At 44.5% G+C, this 18,485-nt stretch overlaps 1 protein-coding gene across 1 annotated transcript; it reads left to right on the top strand.

Annotated features, from left to right (window-relative positions):
• Nucleotides 1-7,082: 7,082 nt before the first annotated feature.
• On the top strand, nucleotides 7,083-8,969 carry FOXL3 (forkhead box L3; the record flags this gene model as incomplete). The annotated part of the gene is made up of 3 exons (XM_082006679.1): nucleotides 7,083-7,189; nucleotides 7,966-8,134; nucleotides 8,487-8,969. The coding sequence occupies 3 exons, from the start codon at nucleotides 7,083-7,085 to the stop codon at nucleotides 8,967-8,969; spliced, it is 759 nt and encodes a 252-aa protein (XP_081862805.1).
• Between the last annotated feature and the right edge of the window lie 9,516 nt (nucleotides 8,970-18,485).

The following is an 18,485-nucleotide window of genomic DNA, read 5'->3' as shown; positions in this document are numbered from 1 at the left end:
GTGTCAGATAGCCAACTACTTGAAGGATGCTAAATGATGAACTGTGAATGATTATTCTAATTCAGAAGAAAAGAAGGCTTATGTCTGGCATTGAGGAAAATGTAATCAGATGTCCCTGACACATTAACCATCCGGTGTTTATCCTGGAATTATGTCGAGTAGTTTAACTAGTATTATCAAAACATGGTATTTTTTTCAGAATGGAGAAAAGCCTTGACAATTGAATTTACTTACGGGGAGAAATACATCAAATCAGACCGAGGAGTTAGGAGGGGTGGATTATGCAAAAAGGAAATCATACTGCTAACGGGGAAATGTTATTACCAGGTAGGAAACATCTTACAAAATGTGATCCTATTTTAAAGATGGGTATTGTGGAAAACTGGGATATCCTAGGAGGTTTATGTGGCCACAAGTTGCACCGTACTGAGAAATTAGAAGGGATTATGCCTGAAGGGCAACTGGTAGATGGAGAAGCTGGAGAGCGGTAATCCTGCCGCTCAGTTACGAGAGAAGATGGAGTCCCTGCCTACCATCCCCTTCTTCTGTAACAGCTCTTGCTTAGGGACCCGTTTCCAGTTACTTTTATCATGCCGACTTGATCTGCATTGTTTTGGGGTTGTTCAAGCAGCTCCCAGAAAACTTCTGCATGGGTGAGAGTTATTAGTAAGTGAACTGGAAAGAATTACTACTTTCAAACAAACTAAAAAAAAAATCAGTAGAACACAACAGTGCTGCCCACCCCTTCTGTTCCCCAGGGTGCAGGATCTGTAACGCTAAAGGTGCCAACGGGGCACAGAAAGAGGCAGTAAATGGCCGTCAGCTGCTCAGCCGCCCGTGCCCTACGGCCGTGGGTCCTGGCTCAATACCCTCCGCTAAACCTCGCAGGCTTGTCCAAGGGAGGAACCAGGAGTCGGGGGACTCTTGGTTCAAATGGCCCCTTGATTCAGACTTGGCTCAAACAGTCCCTGGAGGGTCGCGGCTTCTCACAGTGACCATCTCCGGCGACGCAGACAAGCTGTGCTTGTTATTAATGATAACATTTCTATAATTATATACATTAATATTAATATGACAGTTATATTAAAATATGATACGATACGATATGATATAGACATATTAATTATAACATTTATATAATTATAAATATATTGTTTGTTAATTATAAGCTCCATCAGCTTGGAGCCCACCCCGTCATTACCTTTGCACTTTGTGGGACCACATGTGTTCAGTCAGCTTGGGCAAAGCTTGCTTGCACCGAGTATTCGCTTGCCTTGTATTTGTCCATTTGGCAATATCAGATAATAAAAAGTCCCCGATTCACTGACTCTGAGCTGTGTGCAAGGCAGATGGGAAGGACGGGTTTGAAATAGTTCAAATTTGCTGTGCTGTGGGTCTGTCAAGTGCTTGTGTGACCCCAAAAAACCCCTTAAACCGAGGACTGTGTGGTACAGAGCAGACAAAGCACCACAGACACTAGCCAGGCCCTCTAGCCCCTGAGTAGCCAGCAAACTCCTAAATACTGCAGTTTGTGACTGGGTAAAATGAGGCTGCTCTGTCATTTAGATTTACAGCGGTAGGAGAGCCACGTTGCCTATGGGATATTTGATAGGCATCTCCGAGGCCTGCTGGTGCCACAACAGTAGACCTTAGCTCAGCTGGGAATTAACTTTTTGCTTCAGCCTTGCTCCTCCACGCCTGGCTGACTGTTGTCCTCTCTCCTCTGGAATAATTATGATGGCTGAAAATAAATGTGTGGGACAACTTGTGCCAGCTTCCACAATTTAACAGCACATGGACATTTGTGTGAAAGTGTGAGCCAGGATGTTTGTGTTCATTCTCCTAATTCTCTCAACAAAATGGTTTTATAAATAATCAGGCCTTAATTGTGTGATTCCAGTTAATGCAGAGGAAGTTAATTAACATCTGGAACAAGTTTCCTGGCCCAAGCTATTAGCTGTGTCTGGTGCAGAATTCAAACAATGTTCGAAGTGGGGCCTATAGCCAAATGACTTTGTACATAGCTGAAATGAGAAATGACCCAAGATGGATGAGGTATGGCAGCTGCACCAAAATAATGTCTCTTTTTGGTAAACAAGTGTAGACTAAGTCAAGGCATGATTGTTGTGCTGGTCCAAGAGGTGCACTGTGACAGCAAAGAACAGGCATCCCCTCTCAATCTAGCCCCTCTTCAAACCCTCCAGCTCTTCCTGCTTGTCTCCGAAAGCCTCATCAATCAGTGATTCCAGAGACTTTCACAGCTGGGGAGGAACAATCCCACCAACATAAAGGACAGGTCTCTTGTGCAACCTCGCACATCCCTACTGTGTTTTACCCCATCTATCTGGAAAGTCAAAGAGGAGGATTTGATTTCGTGCCACTGAGGAGGAGAAGAATACCAAATCAAACCCTGAAAACCTTTCTTTTCCTATTTTTCACTACCAGAAATTCATCTCCAGAAATGGATTTTCACATATGCCTTGTAAATCTCCATATCTACCTAGGGCAGGGATAATACATCTGAGCTAGTTTATATAGCTCTTATTTACCACCTCTAATGTGATGAATTGTTATTGAAGGTTTCTTATCCACATTCCTGCTTCAGTAGAAACCTGTGCTGTTTTATGCATGAGTTTTACACTGCTGCAGCTAAAAGGCGTGCAGATGACGAATGCCTCTCCAAATAATCCCCTAGCTAGGAAATATAAACAATTCTCACAAAGCTCCAGCAGAAAACCACAAACTGTGGTGCAAATTGTATTTCCATGAAGTTCTACGTAAGAACACAAAAGAGAAGCAGAAAAGAAAGCAATTCAACCAATGGACGTGGGTGGAGCAGAGAGCAATTTAGGATGAAATTGCTGGTGGACAGTGTGGCAAGACTCATCGGTTTCCTAGAAATGAGGGTCAACGAGTTGAATGTCGGAAGATCCTGTATGTGGGCTATCAGGTGCCATCACAGCCAAATACCCAGACAAGGCTAGGGAACTCTTCTTCTCCTTAACCCATATCAGAGCAACTGGGAGAGTAAGTACCACCACCTTCATTTCCCCATCCTCTTTGTCTGGAAAAGCTACAGAACTTGTACTAAAAAGAATGCAGTTTAGTGGTGGTATAGGCTACTGCTGAGTGATCCAAAGCCTGCTGAAGGCCACCTCTTGTTTCCACTGATTTAAACCAAAAGAGGGTAGATTTAGACTGAATATAAGGAAGACATTCTTTACTGTGAGGGTGGTGAGAACAGGTTGCCCAGAAGTTGTGGATGCCCCATCACTGGAAATGTTCACAGTTAGGTTGGATGGAGCTTTGAGCAACCTGATCTAGTGAAAGACGTCCCTGCCCATGGTGAGTACGGTTGGACTAGATGATCTTTAAAAGATCCCCTCCAACTCAAATAATTCTATGATAAATTCAAAAGGTTTGGGATAAAGTCCTAAAATGCAACCAGCTCTGGCTCTGAAGTCAATGAGAGAGCAGGAGAAACCATGCTGCTGGGAAACACCAGTTTGCACCAGTAAGAGGACTGGGCTGTCAGCATGCAGTCCTACACACTGAGGTACCCACTGTTATTGCAAGGAGCTATAATGATCAGTAATTCAGGCCTGACTGGATTTATGACCAGCCTGAATTTCATGTACAATTTTCATTTGTGTCATAATTACAAAAATTGCAAAGAACTTTTTAATATCAATGTTAAAAAATAGGCAAATCTTTCACAGCATTTTTATTGCCTATTTACAATCTCAAATCAAATGGTTTACAACTTCATGTTCTGAAAATATACAATGTAAGAAAACACTAGCCTGGCAAAATTATGCTTTTATGATAATGACAAGGATGAGTTATAGTTACTCTAGTCAAACTATAATGGCTGCACAGATGCTAGGAAAAAGCTATCATACAACATGTTTTGCCACCATAAGCATGGCACCTGCTACCTCCCCCACGGTACATATAAGAGCATGTTAGCATTTCTTTATGAATATTATTTTCAAGGGTTGTAACTGGACCATAAACATTCACTTGGGGATAAAATATCAGTATGCAGGCTTTAAAAAATACCTTCAGGAATACTCAGCCAGTTTTGCGTATCTGGATTTCAGAAGCAAGTTTATGAGAGATAATATATAACTTGCTTCTGATCTTGTAAGGCTCAAAAATAGTCTGTGTTCTTCTTATGGTCTGCATGAATTTGCAGCAGGTGAATTTAATGATGTTTACAGAGCCAGAAATTAAATCCTCCAGCCCACTGCTGGCTATCAGGAAATAATAATGTTTATCCACGGATTATGTGTTACCCAAATGGCAACGGCAGGTTGATCCTACGCATCTTGCCAAGCTGCCCTTGCACCCGCCCCTGGTGCCACTCACTTCGGAGACGCTGCTCAAGGACACCAGCGCTGGTTGTTATGACCATTTGCTGAGTTTAGTCTCACAAACCAGCTGCTGAGACGGAAATTTCATCCAAGTGTTGTTTTCCACTGAAATGGGTGAGGAATTCTCGTGTCCAGAGAAGGGCAACGAAGCTGGTGAGGGGGCTGGAGCACAAGTCTTATGAGGAGCGGCTGAGGGAACTGGGGTTGTTTAGTCTGGAGAAGAGGAGGCTGAGAGGAGACCTTATCGCTCTCTACAACTACCTGAAAGGGGGTTGTGGCGACGAGGGTGTTGGTCTCTTCTCCCAAGTAACTAGCGATAGGACAAGAGGAAATGGCCTCAAGTTGCGCCAGGGGAGGCTTAGATTGGATATTAGGAAAAATTTCTTCACCGAGAGAGTGGTCAGGCATTGGAACAGGCTGCCCAGGGAGGTGGTGGAGTCACCATCTCTGGAAGTGTTCAAAAAACGTGTGGATGTGGCGCTTCAGGACATGGTTTAGGGGACATGGTGGCACTGGATTAATGGTTGGACTTGATGATCTTAAAGGTCCTTTCCAACCTAGTGATTCTGTGATTCTCTGAATGCGGTGGCCGTGAGCTCTTGCGCAGAGAGTAGAGGTGATGACCAGCCGTAACACGTGTTATAGATGTGCTAGGCATGGGCGAGCTGGTTGCACCCACCACAGCAAGAAAATACAGGAACTGAGGTAAATAACATTACTAAATGTATGCCACTACAATCGCTTGCTCTAACTCCCGTTACAGAAAACTTTACCGGTTGTATACTGTCAGTAAATATGTGAGGATTTTGGTCAATATGTAGTGTCTGACTTTCTTAGCAAGGCAATTTACATAAATAGAGTATGAAGAACTAAAAAAAGGGTGCTAACAGGTCATGTAAAATCAGAGTCAACTACCCCAGTTCTGCTTTTGAAAAATGGTTATAAATCGGAAGCAAGATTGTTTGAATTACTGGAATTTCAGTGAGGTAAAACGCCTCCAAAGAGAAGAACCACTGCTAAAAATCAAAGCAGATATTTACTTGTGTCTCAAGGATCACAGTTTTTAGTGAGGGAAAACCTTCCCCAAGTCTGTGGCCCAGCTTCTTCTTTACTTTAAACCTCAGTCCAGCTGGACCGAGTATGAATGAAGATCAGACATTATATATTTCATTCTCCACCACTGAATCTGCCTCTACCTCACTCGCAACTAAAGCCCTGCTGACGCCTTAGGCAGCAGTAGCTGACCCTTTGTATTAAGACCTCCTCCGCAGTGGAAGCCTCATGCATATGCCTATTGATGTATTTTAGAGTGGAGATAATTTTTTGTTTTGGGTATCTATCTGACCTGGCTTCGTATTCCCAAGGAAACACCTCTTCTATCTATTTTTTCATTACGTGTATTTCCCCCTACTCCCTGCTAAAATGTATTGTTATATTCTGCAGAAAAAGCTTTCTTATGTCCATCTTTGTCAAAACTCTAGGAGCCACTTAAGCATCACTTTAAAGGGCTCTTTATCACTGAGATGAATTTTCCCCTAATTGCATCCTTTAACTCCAAAGGGGGTTCAGAGACATACTTGGTATGAAAGATGCTACAGAAAACAAAAGTTGCATTGCAAGTGGCTCTGCTTTTATATTTCCATCCAGGTAACTCTCTGCGCACCAATTTGCTTTCTGTTTTCCACTACCAATTTCCTCCTGGGGCTAGTTCCTGGGACAGAGATGTCTTCAAATAATTTAATTATCATGTGGCATACACCTTTTCAGTCCCCCTGAAACGGTGCGTGATGCCTTTGGTTTACATCACTTGTTGGAAAACACTCCAAAGCATTGAAAAACTATTAAATTGTTACAGTATTGGATGCCAACACACAGGGCTATTAGTCTAATTCATCCTTCAGATCAAAGCCCACACAGGCAGCTCTCCTGCCTACAGCTATTTTCCTTTTACTTTCCTGCTTGACAGTAGTCCCTCATATCCCTCTGTTCTACTTTCTTTGAACATACACATTTTCCTTTAGTCATGGAAATATAATTTATGTCTATTATACTGTATTATAGATTGCAGATCAGGACAAGCGTGCATTACTGCCTGGAACGCCTGTTTATTGTACGTCGGGTTTCTAAAAATAAATAAAGCGAGCCACCCCGCTTCACCGGGAGAGGAAAATAGGAAGGGGAGGACGGGGGGCTGGGGGGAGCGGCACTCTGTTCTCCAAGTTTCATTTCCAAGCAGAGACCTTGCAGCATGATTTATTAAGATCATGCTGTTTGCTTTTGTCACGTTGTGGATGTGGCGGGGGGAGCGCTGGCCCCTCTCCAGCCCGGACCACCCAGCGAGCCGAGCGGAGCTACCGGCGCTGCGCACCCCGCTTCAAAGGTTCACCCCCAATTCACCAGCTCCATCAGTCACCAGCCGCCCGGCTCTGCCGCCCCATCGGAGGCGACAGCAGTAACAACAATAACGTGTCCCCCCCGCCCCCCAAATAATGTCCTGACAGACGGGCTGTCTGGGACGCGAGAATTGCAAAAACAATCCCCACCCCATCATAGAGAGTGTGTGCACGGAGGAGAGGGAGTGTGAGGAGGGGGGAGAGAGGGAACGAGACAGACAGAGGGGAGGGAAGAAGGGAGGAGGGAGTCCAAGCCCTGAGAAACATCACTCCATCTCTCTCACTCCACAGGAGCCGAGCGAGGAGCCGGACGATGTTCGACAACACGCAGTACCCCTACAACTGCTTTAACTACGACGGGGATGATTATCCTACCTGTAGTTCTGATGAGGAGAAAAAATTCACCAGACCAGCGTACAGGTAAGGTGAAGTTTTTCCAAGTCCCCCCAGCTCTGGGGAGGTGTCTGAGCTCCGGGATAGCGGGATCACAGCTCTCGGGGGAGCGGGGACCTCTCCCCAGGTGCGCGAAGTGGGGCTGGCCCCGCCAGGCACGGCCGTGGGCACATTTCGCTGCCTCTCTGTGTTTGAAGTGTCCACGATTTGTCTCCTCCTGCGCGGGGTCACAGCAGCTCCGGCGTGCTGTTGAGCCACCAGACCTCTGATGGTCTCCTCCGACCTCCAGGAGCCCGGGGAGAAGGGAAATTAAATGTGTAACGTGCCAACGGGTGAATCGGGTGCGGATAACCCCCGGTGCCGCGGGAAGATGCGCGGCGTGGACGTTCGCAGGGGCGGCGAAGGTCCTCTCCACGAGCAGGCAGGGTCTCCAGTGGCAGTGCCTCTGAGCCTGCCCTGTCTCACTGCAGCCTTCCAGCCCAGAGAAACTTTTCTGGCGCGTTTGAGAGGCGGGTGATCTTTCTCTAATCCCCCGTACCTGAGCACTCTCCGCTGCGTGCCACCAGCGCAGCCAGCCTGGTCAGGGCTCCGGTGCCCGGACGTAACGCCTGCGCACCGCCCCGGGAGCCGGGGCAGAGAGGCAGGACCACACTTGGGGCTTATCCCTGGGACGGGTTGGGTCAGGGCACAGATCCGCTGGGAGAACTTTTGGAAGCGGGATATAGGCACGCGTACCCGTGTGGTCCTAAAAACTGAGTGTGTGCGTGAGGTGATGGTGTAACAGCAAGTTTTCCTTTTTTCAGCTACATTGCCTTAATTGCAATGGCCATCCAGCAAAGTCCTTCAAATAAAGTCACCCTCTCTGGCATTTATGACTTTATAATGAAGAAATTTCCTTACTACAGATCGAATCAAAGAGCCTGGCAGAACTCCATCAGACATAACTTATCGCTTAACAGTTGTTTTGTAAAGGTAAGATCAGTAACTGTATGTTTACGTATACACTGTGCATGTCTAAAATAAATATACGCAGGAATAATCTCATCGCTAGGAAAGAAGGGAAACAAACAGCTGAGCTGCAAATCACTTAAATCTCTCTGAGTTGTCAATTATAGAGATAAAGAGTATGTCCTTGTCTGATGCGTGCTCCTAGATAACAAACTGAAGAGGACGCAGTTTACATCCTATTCGTACAACAAAAGAGAATAGGCTTAAAAGTCTTGTCATATGTGTTTACACCATTCTTGAATGTAAATGAATGCAGATGTTCAGCAGCAGCATCTGTACCACACACAAATACTGAACTGCCTTTAAATAAATACAGGTTCCGAGAACAGAAGGGAATGAGAAGGGGAAAGGAAACTATTGGAGCTTTGCAACGGGATGCGAATCCATGCTGGATCTCTTTGAAAATGGGAATTACAGGCGAAGGCGGAGGAGGAGGAACGTGAAAAGGGAACATAAGGAGCAGAGACTAAGCAGGGGGAAAAGTCCTTCATCCCCCGATGTGTCTTCTATGGACTCTGCTTTACACGACATTTCCTCTTCTGAAAGAAAACACGAAAGAATTGAATCAGGACCAAGACTACTGGAGCCTCGTGGGTTTGCTCCAAACAGCATGACCAACAGACAGAGCCTAAGCAATTCCTCCTTAGCAAAATCGGATTCTGAAATTAAGTTCAGCATCGACTACATTCTTTCAGCCCCCGACCCTCTGCCTGTCCTGAGATCTCAGTATAATATGCAAGAAAATAAATATCATCTACTGGAGGCCCAGCAAATTAATCTCCAGCTCTGGACAATGTGATGTTATTTATCCGTGGTAACAAAGTCTGAGTTGCTGTCTATCCAGCAGCCTCACGTCACTGAAAATCAGCCTCCTGCCTCCTTGTTTTCTCCCCGAGCAACACTCAGAAGGGGTTACCGATTCCCCAGCTGACACTGTCTGCACCCAAAGAACTTCGCTAAGGTTAAAGCATAAATAATAGTTACCAAGATCAGTTTTCACTATGCCGAAATTAATGAAATTCTAACTTCGTTTTCTAAACTGTCGTGGACATCATTTAACACCACAAAGAATTTCCTTTCTCAAGCAGAATCTGACGGAAAAGAGACTTGCTCATCACCCGTTGCTTTATTAAAGACAAAGTGAATTTGAGTCCACTTTCACTGGTGGAAATTAGGGTTAATTCCACTGAAGTATATAGGTCAGAACTTAAGCTGATCTAAAACAGTGTAATTCTGTTGATTTACACCGGCTGAGAATGTAGCGGGGCAGGGGGGGGTGTGTGTGTGTTTGATTTCTTAAAAAGAATCACAGAAAATCACTCCGTCTTCCCTTATTCTTTCTTTTAGGATCATGTTTCAAACTGTTGTGCAGCTTTAATTCATCATTAATTAGAAAATGTAGTTATTAATAAGTGTTTAAAGTATATTTTTATTGATATTCAGGGCAGAGTTGTTTAAACTGTTGAAGTGAAGTTGTATTCAAAATAATTCCAAGAAGGGTAATTGCAAAGCTGTTGAACTCTGGTAGACTTTGAGGGGTAATGTGACAGAGCCACGGGGCCTCTTTATGCCTTGTTTTTAAAAAAGCCAAACCTCTCCCCAGGTACTATCAGAAAGCTTCCTGAGATGCTGCGGGAAGTCCTTGAGCATATTCCATTTAGTGAGTGTGGAGGGAGGCACAGCTTTGCAGAAGCTGTATCAGTGTTGACCAAAGCCAGAATTCCACCTACCTGCTTTGAGACAAGTTCTATATTCCTATTAAACAGCTTTTCATTGATCCTTCTTGCAAGCAATTACCAAAGTGGTGCTTGATACGATTTCAGCAAAGCTGGTGAGATTTATAAAAAATTTACAGATAGCAATGTTAGATCATGAGCTCCATTTCTAAGGAAAGCCATTTCATTACCATTTACATGCAGGGGGGTATTTCGGAACGGAACCTGATGGACAATGATGAACTGTAACGAGCGTTTAAGAACTTGCTTTTATACAACTTGTTCGTGATGAATTGCTTCCCAGTACTTAACGGCAGCATTAGTAAAGACTCCACAAAATCTTGGTTTTGGCTTGGCTACTACAGTCTTCACCTCCTGCAGATAAAAGAAAAAAAGACAAGGATTCTGGTGGTTTTAAGCAATTATATACAGAGAGATAAAATTATCTTTGCAACATGAACCGAAGGTAAATGAAGGTATATGAGATAAGATTAAGCAAAATTGTGCTAGAGGTATGCTCAGGCATGACTTGAATTTTTATGCAGAAGCTTTGACATTTCACTAAGTTATTTTACATTGTGTTTAATATATACTGTACATTTATACTATATATTCTTATATATTGTTATTGAGAAAGGGAGCAATATCACTGCACTTATATGTTGTAAAAATGCATGATATATGTTGGCATGATGCTGAAACTCCTGCCATATGCTTAAAATTTACCATCAGTGGTATTTCACACTGATTGGTAATAAATGCTCATTTTTTAAAAAACTATAAAACTTGCTATCTTCAGGCATTTCCATAGCATGCGAAAGTCTTCGCTTCTTCTTCGGAAAAGACAAAATGGAAAATCATGTCAGTTACATCACTGCATGTCTTCCACACTTGGAAGGGATGATTTGTTGTGACCAAATTCTGCCTTCAAATGGGAGCTTTCAATTCTCTGTGAATCAACGGTTGTTCTGGGTGATTACCTGAAAGCAAAATTTGACTCATCAGACCTGATTGATCTGCTGTTTACATTGACATTACAAAAAGAAGAAAACCTCTGGGGTCACTGGGCAGATGGATTCTCATTTGAAGAGGGATGAGAATTTGCTCCTTTAGTATTTATGCTCAGTAGTAAATAGGTGTGGGAAGAGCATGTCCTCCTGTAGTACGTCAGTGTATGCATGCGCTCACACATGTGTTGGTACGTGTGCACCTCTAGGATCCTATCTACGGTTATATATTCATGCTTTATATGCCGATTCTTTTCTTGATTGTTTTAAACATGGCAATGCTGCTGCTAGGCTGATAGTTATAGTAGACACCTGCCATATATTTGAAATATATATTTTTTGCTGTGAAATGTGTGAATATGATCCTTCCTATGTGTTCTTCGTTAATGCTGTGAGGAAAAGGTAACTCAATGACAGCAAAAGTTCAGGCTAAGCGTACACCTTACCCAGGTGAATACAGTGGGCTGCTGAGACCGAGGGAGATACAGTTATGGCAATATTGGATAAATATTAGGAAAAGCAGAAATACACCCGGGTGGATTTACAGCAGGGATCCAAAACCGTTTTCAGTAAGTTGAATTAATATTCACAAATAGCCATGTCCTTTGCTCACAGTAAAGTGCCTGCTAGGAGAGACTGTCATACTTGAGCTTCCCTAACATATAATCAAAGAAATTTGTGTACAAATAGGTGTTAACATTTGTTTTGCAAAGGATATCAATCATATTTCAAAAAATGAAGGGACATATTTCAATTTACCCAGTATATTATATTCTGACGACTCCAGAAAGGTTTCCAGCACTTAAAGTGAATGGCATTTAATATAGAACAACATAACAGGGGTGAGGGCTAGACGTGACCTTATTCAAATGTCGTAGCCATTACAAAGCCATTCCCAATGTAATTATAATTAAATACTTTATGCCTTTCTTGCAAATCCTCTGATCGATCATTGATATTAACATTAATATTGTATTACCCCCGAGCAAATGTCTCCCACACAAGTGTTATGGATCACCAGGTTTCCATTAACAAAGTTGTGAGCTATCGCCGTATGCTGGCCGTGGATAAATTTACGTAAATTACCTTTTCTCAGGGAAGGGGGGAAAAAGTCTAGGCTTTTTTCTTTTTATCCCTGCACTCTGAGTCTAGAGCTATTTCTTCAGCTCCATCACAGCCTGTCAGCCACTTGCATAAAGCCGTAACCAAAGAAACAAGCAAAACTCGCAGGAACATCCCTCTTTGCCCTGTGCTGAAGCAGGTGAATATTCTCCAGACGTAGCTGGTTCGGTTCCTGGGCGGAAAGCTGGGCTGAAGCCAGAGCTGCGCGGTGCGGGGCACTGACCCCACCAGGGCCATCAACGGGCTGCTTGGGCTGTGCCCAGCAGCCACAGTGAGAACAGGTATTGGTGTTTGGCTCAATTCCTCATCTCGAGGGGTCTTCCTGGCTGCAAAGAGAAGACCCCGAATGAGCCGTGGATCTCCTAGCCCCAAAAGAGGTGCTTCCCTTGGGGCCTGACACTGCCTGCCCCAAGCCTGGGATGAAGCAGGAGGAGGGCGTGGGAGAGCAGCTCCTCCCTGCCAGGCTGGTGGGCAAGGCGGGGGGAGAACAGGCCTTTTGTCCTCTCCTTTTAGGATCATAAATACCTTTGCAAAGGAAAGATGAAAGGTTTCTTTCTGGGGAGAAGCTAGGCTCGGCTTCATTGAGGGACCCTGGGGTGTTTTGTTTATTTATCCTTTTAAAGGAAGGCTTCCATGATAAACCAAAGATTTTGATGGTGCTACGCCAGATTATTCTGCAGCAATTTGACTTCTAATGATTTCATTTCTTAGGCTTTTGTCGTTGGTGTCATAGAAGTGTTTTTTGCACAGCAAGATGATGCTCTGCCTCAGAATAAAATTCAAAGTACTTGAGCAAGGATGCAGCACTTTTTTTCTCCACCACCCGTGAAGAGAGGCTGGATAACACCCAATGCAGGCCAGTGGCTGACCTCACCTACGGGGACCTCTCCCTCAGCAGATCCTCCTCCTCATTATGGGAGCAGTAATGCAAATTACGATAGCTGAAAACAAACCTTTTCTTTATCAGTAATGCCAAGTTTTTTGCCAATTTTTTCTGCCAATCAGATAAACTTGTTAGTTGAGACCCATTAACTCCCCATATAAACAGAAGCTGTGTTCAAGGAGCATTGGAAGGTCAAGCCACGCAGGAGAGCTGGCTCTCCCCACGCCTTTGCTTTGTTGTGCTCCGTCTAGTCGCTTGTGCTGCCACAACCTTTCTCAGCCACACGGCAGGTTGGTCCTCAGCTACCTTGCAGAGCAATCTGCATGCTCCCTTGAAGTTGAATTGAGATTTTTGCACCATTTTCTGGTCACAGAGGGTTTTTCCTTTTGGGTAGCAATTGCCTGTTCGGGTCCAAATCTTGTGTGTCCCCTCCACTCTCTACCAATAGAGGAGACACACCAGGAGGGAAAGGGGTTTGGAGGGACAAGCCCTGGGGAAAAAGCTCTGCTACATGTCTTCCAGTAGTACAGAGCTGGTTGGGACTCTGCAAATGGTACAGTGCAAGGGCCCTTGGGGTTGTGTATCAAGTCTCTGTACCGTAAATCAAGGGCAGCATCTCCCCAGTGTCCCACCACACCCACGTTCAGGCAAAAGAGGGAACCTAGCCCACATGCCCCTAAACAAACAGGGCTTTAAATCTTCACCTTTGGCAGTGTAACACAAACCCCTGTCCATGATCAGCACTTCAGATCCCAAACATAAGACGTGGAAATCCTATGCTGGTCATTCCAGCTGGCCTCTCCCCTCCTTGTCTCCTCTGGCGCCCATTCTTCCCCATGCTGTGCGGGTGTAAATCCTTGCAAGTCCATTAAGTTTGGTAAAATTACTTTTGGAATTGAAATAGCATGAGTGAAACTGACTTTTGCATATTATACCCAACATCTCTACTCACAGTCTGCCAAATTGTGCCAGCAACTCAGCTCCTAGGTAGAATTCTTAGAGCAACAAACGGTCCTCCCTCTTTATTTTGGCTCGGCATCCATCTTCTAATTGCTTTCTCCAGAACATGGGTACCACATGCACTGCAATGCACAAAGAACCTAGTACATATCCTCTGTCTCTGTTTTACTGGGAACATCTTTCTTGTTGCACTTAGGGTCATTAAATTAAAGAACAGGGTAGGTCCAAGTCCTATGGAACTTGCACTGGAATTTTTTTACCCAGAGCGCTAACATAAAATAACAAAGTAAGTTGTGCTCCCTCCCACCCTAGCTACAACGGTTGGAGGCAAATCTAACTGTGAGAATTTTGCCTGAGAAAGAACTGCTGGATTTCTCCCACTGTGAAATCCAGCTGTTAATTCAAACAGAAGGGATGGACCTGACCAGATAGGCCAACTGGCTTGTTTCCATCCCGAAGTCCATTGTGTTCCACAAGTTCCTAAATTTATGGTCGTGAAGGTTTTCCAAGCCCTGTAACGAAGTATGGCATGCAATGTTTTTGTTATGGAATGTGCGCTGCAAAGGAAAAACAAGGTTTGAATTTATCTTTCAAATGAAGATCCTGGAATCTCTCAGGATAAACAGGCTAAATTAGGAATCAAAACATACCATGTTCTGACCATAACTATGAAACTGAAAATAGCACTTGCAGAGTACTGTCAGAGAAGAAAACTAGAAGTTGCAGTAAGCCCAACCAACTTTCTTTTTGTCATGAGTGTTCCTCTGTGTGTTCATTGTCACTTCATAGCAGGGGTCGGCAGTGTGCAGCAACAGGAACAACCTTTCATCCTTTGGGGGTTGTTGTTCAGCTGGAGTATTTCAGAAAAAAGTTTTGCACTTCAGAATTGAGCTGCCGGTCTCCATCATCAGTGTTTACATTAAACACATACCGTCTTGTCTTTCTCTGAGCAGGTTGGAAATAAGGTACCAAAATGCTGTTTGACTTGTCAGCCTGTATGGTGCAGCTCAGTGCAGCTTTCTCATTGCTACAGCTCCACAAACTGTTCTGCACAAAAGCTGCTCCCTCTTAGGTCTTTATTGATGATGAGGTGAAGACTTAATAGGCTTGGAAGTTCCATTTTCATAGTAATATCAGTGGTTCTAATTAAAAAAACCCTAAGCTTCCTAAAATTTGCACAGCTACAAGAATGCTACTTTTTCCCTCAGTTGTTAAAACCTTTTGTTAGTTCTAGCACTTGGCCTTACAGCCCCATGTAGACGGAACTAATTGTCCCCCTGAAGCTGCAGTTTCCATAGCTGCTAATGGTGAACACTGTCATGTTTTCCTTTGTCCAGGAAAAAAATTAGGATAGAATCAACTTCCCTCTTGAGCCCAAAGGCTCCGCTGACCATTAGCCATCTGTCCCAAGCAGCTCTAGCTGAAAATCCTTTTTGGGGTTTCATGCCACAGATATTTATTCCTACAACAAAATTGCTCCCCGTCTTCCCCTCTTTGCCTTGAGGCATAACGCTGTGCTAGTATTGACTGCAGCCAGCATCCTCTGCTGCCGTCCTCTTCTTCCAGCATAGCCTCTCTGAGACTGAAAAAAAGAAGCAGTACTTTCCATACAAGTGGATGTGGAAAATAAACAGGTGCAATGAGCTGTGTTTTGCGATTAAGCTTTTCCGAGGCTGAGGGCTATACGAGCTATTATCAAGCCCTGGGAGGCATTTCAGTACTAATCAGCCCACAACATTGTTCTGCATTGGAGCATCTGGGACGGGCTCCGTGGGTTGAGTCCTGACTCCCATGAAATGAATGGCAGTTTTGCCATTGGGTTCAAGGGACCAAAACTTCATTTTATGTTGCCAGGACCAGAGATTAATCAGATTAAAGGCCATGTGGACTGCAGATAAAACTAAATACCTTATAGCAGTTACTTGGTGTCGTCTCAAGACAAAATAGCAGCTTGTTTCCACAGGTTTCTTTGTCTTTCAGCCAGATAAAATACTTCCTGAATTCAATGGGAAATGTGTCCAAAAAGGGAAGAAGTTCCCCAAAGCCCAAGGGCTGAACACAGCAGAACCAGATGTTGGCATCTGGGGTGAGATTCCCTGTGCAAAGATGTTTGCACGTTCTGTGAGAGCACCTCCGTTCTGGGGCTGGTGTACACACTCACATAAACAAGTTACACTAAGCTAATGCCCAGACTTGGGATCTCAAATTTTCTTTCAACAGAAAACTGTCCCAGCATCTGCTACAGTTTGGCAAAGGGGTGGCACTGTATTACTTTCTATTTTGTTTTGCTGTTGTTGAAATTACAGGAAAATAAATATTTTCAAGATGATACATTGTGTATCCCTAATAAATACCAAGGGGATTTAATATAAACTATGGACACATGGTTTTCTTTGTTGTTTTAAGTAACCATTTCCTTTTAACCAAATGAAAAGCTAGTTGTGCTGTGATGCTGCAGATTATAAATTAGCAGCTCTCATATGGTTTTGTGCAATTGTTTCTTGAAGAGCTCTAGGCTACTTCAGACAAAAATTTCAAATAAAATGTGAATTCATTGAACTGTAACTTGTGGTATTAGATTTATAATAAACAAAGGTAGGTCACATAATCATGTCATGGAAAACAACATTTTAAAATTCAACCAGCAACATTTGAATCCCATTTAGGTTCTGATCCTGAAGTCAAGAGGAAGCTTGGCTCTTTCTGCTTCCCAGTGCATGAAACCGAGACAAGACTAGACCAGGTGGAAAGCACACAGCCAGGCGTGCACTTCCAAAGGGGTTAGCGGAGGTGGGAGAAGAGACAACAGATTCCTTGTCAACCAGAGAAGAAATGACCCAAAGGCAGCAGTAGCCTGCTCCCACGCCAAACCAGGATGGGAGGGTCAGGCAGAGAGAGGAGGGGGGCCCCATTCGGTCATTCTTCCAGCGCTTCCTCACTGCTGGTCCTCACCCGTGCTTGGGGGAGCGGCTGGAAAAGAGCTGAAATCAGGGCTGGCCGCTGTGGGAAGGCAAGCAGCCCCCCAGGGCGGCAGGTTGCTCGGGGAACCTGCCTGATTTCCAACTTCACAGAATCACAAAACCACTAAGGTTGGAAAAGACCTTCAAGATCATCAAGTCCAACCATTAACCCAACACCACTACGCCCCCTAAACCATGTCCTGAAGTGCAACATCCACGTGTTTTTTGAACACTTCCAGAGATGGCGACTCCACCACCTCCCTGGGCAGCCTGTTCCAATGCCTGACCACCCTCTCGGTGAAGAAATTTTTCCTAATATCCAATCTTAACCTCCCCTGGCGCAACTTGAGGCCATTTCCTCTTGTTCTGTCGCTGGTTACTTGGGAGAAGAGACCAACACCCATCTCACCACAACCCCCTTTCAGGTAGTTGTAGAGAGTGATAAGGTCTCCCCTCAGCCTCCTCTTCTCCAGACTGAACACCCTCAGTTCCCTCAGCTGCTCCTCATAAGACTTGTGCTCCAAGCACACGTAGCTTCAGCTACACAAAGGAAGGACTGCTGCCAAAGGTTCTCCATCCTCTGCCAATGCACGCTTACCTTCACATGGCCGAGGTGGAGCTATTTTCTACAAAAGATCCCCCTTGCCTTTAAGGGAACCTCATATCTGGGACAGGAAACACATATTTTCCACAGGAATGGTTGTAGTTTTATAAAGACACCTGGGACAATCTTTGCCACCCAGGACATGTATACCTTGAAGACCTTCCCTTATCCCAGTCTCACCTGACTTCTCTCCCAGGAGTGGATGGAGGGAACAAGTCACATGAACTGCTCCTAGGCAATCCTCCCTCCCAGCAGCCTGCTCTCTCCCAAGTCTCTTCCCATCAGCTGACAGCAGAAGGGACACAGGGCCGCTGGGGAAGATGTGTGAGGAGCAGACCACCTCATCTCTGGAGACCACCTCCTAAATCTTAATTGGTCTTAGTTCCTTGGGGAAAAATGGTTGTACATTTTGCATGGTTGAAAACAGTGTAGGATCTTCTCGTGAGACATTTGCTGCCCACGTGCTGTGCAGGCCGTGCACCGTTGCCACCCATGATGGGAACAAGCGGTGGAGCTAGGTGTGGGTACCACCAGCATGTCCACGGGCACTGACTGGCAGAGGAGGTTCTGTAACGAAGCGCTCTCACCTGAAACACTCCTTGTTTGACAGATGTTTATTTAAGAAGAGGCTCAATTCTTCTTTTAGTGGATGATTTGTGAGACAAAATGAATAACCATGGCAGGTCTGTGCTACAGCATCATAAAGCTGTAACTTGCTACTTAACACCAGACACTAATTTCAGAGAGAAGAAATGAATATACCTTAATGTATAGGAACTTTTTTCTTTACTCCTAAGTCTGGCTGAATCTGAGTAATTTATACCACGACAACAGCATAAGCTGAATTTGGAGAGCGAAGACTATAGTTGAGCTGCAAACCCAACTGCGATTTATTCCTGTAAGGAATATTCCTATTAGCAAGTGAGTTTTCTGTGTACTGGGCTCTACAGATACGTGGGCACATGTACAGCACATATGAAATTGATATCTCTGTCTTAATTCTGGGTTGCAATTACTGGAGCTGAAGTTCAAAATTTTTCCAACTGCTGAACTCGCAAGCTAAA

The sequence above is a fragment of the Phaethon aethereus genome (assembly GCF_964289735.1).
Source record: "Phaethon aethereus genome assembly, chromosome: 15".
NCBI lineage: Eukaryota > Metazoa > Chordata > Aves > Phaethontiformes > Phaethontidae > Phaethon > Phaethon aethereus.
Note: the sequence above shows the minus strand (reverse complement) of the source record. Positions and strands in the feature narration are given on the sequence as shown.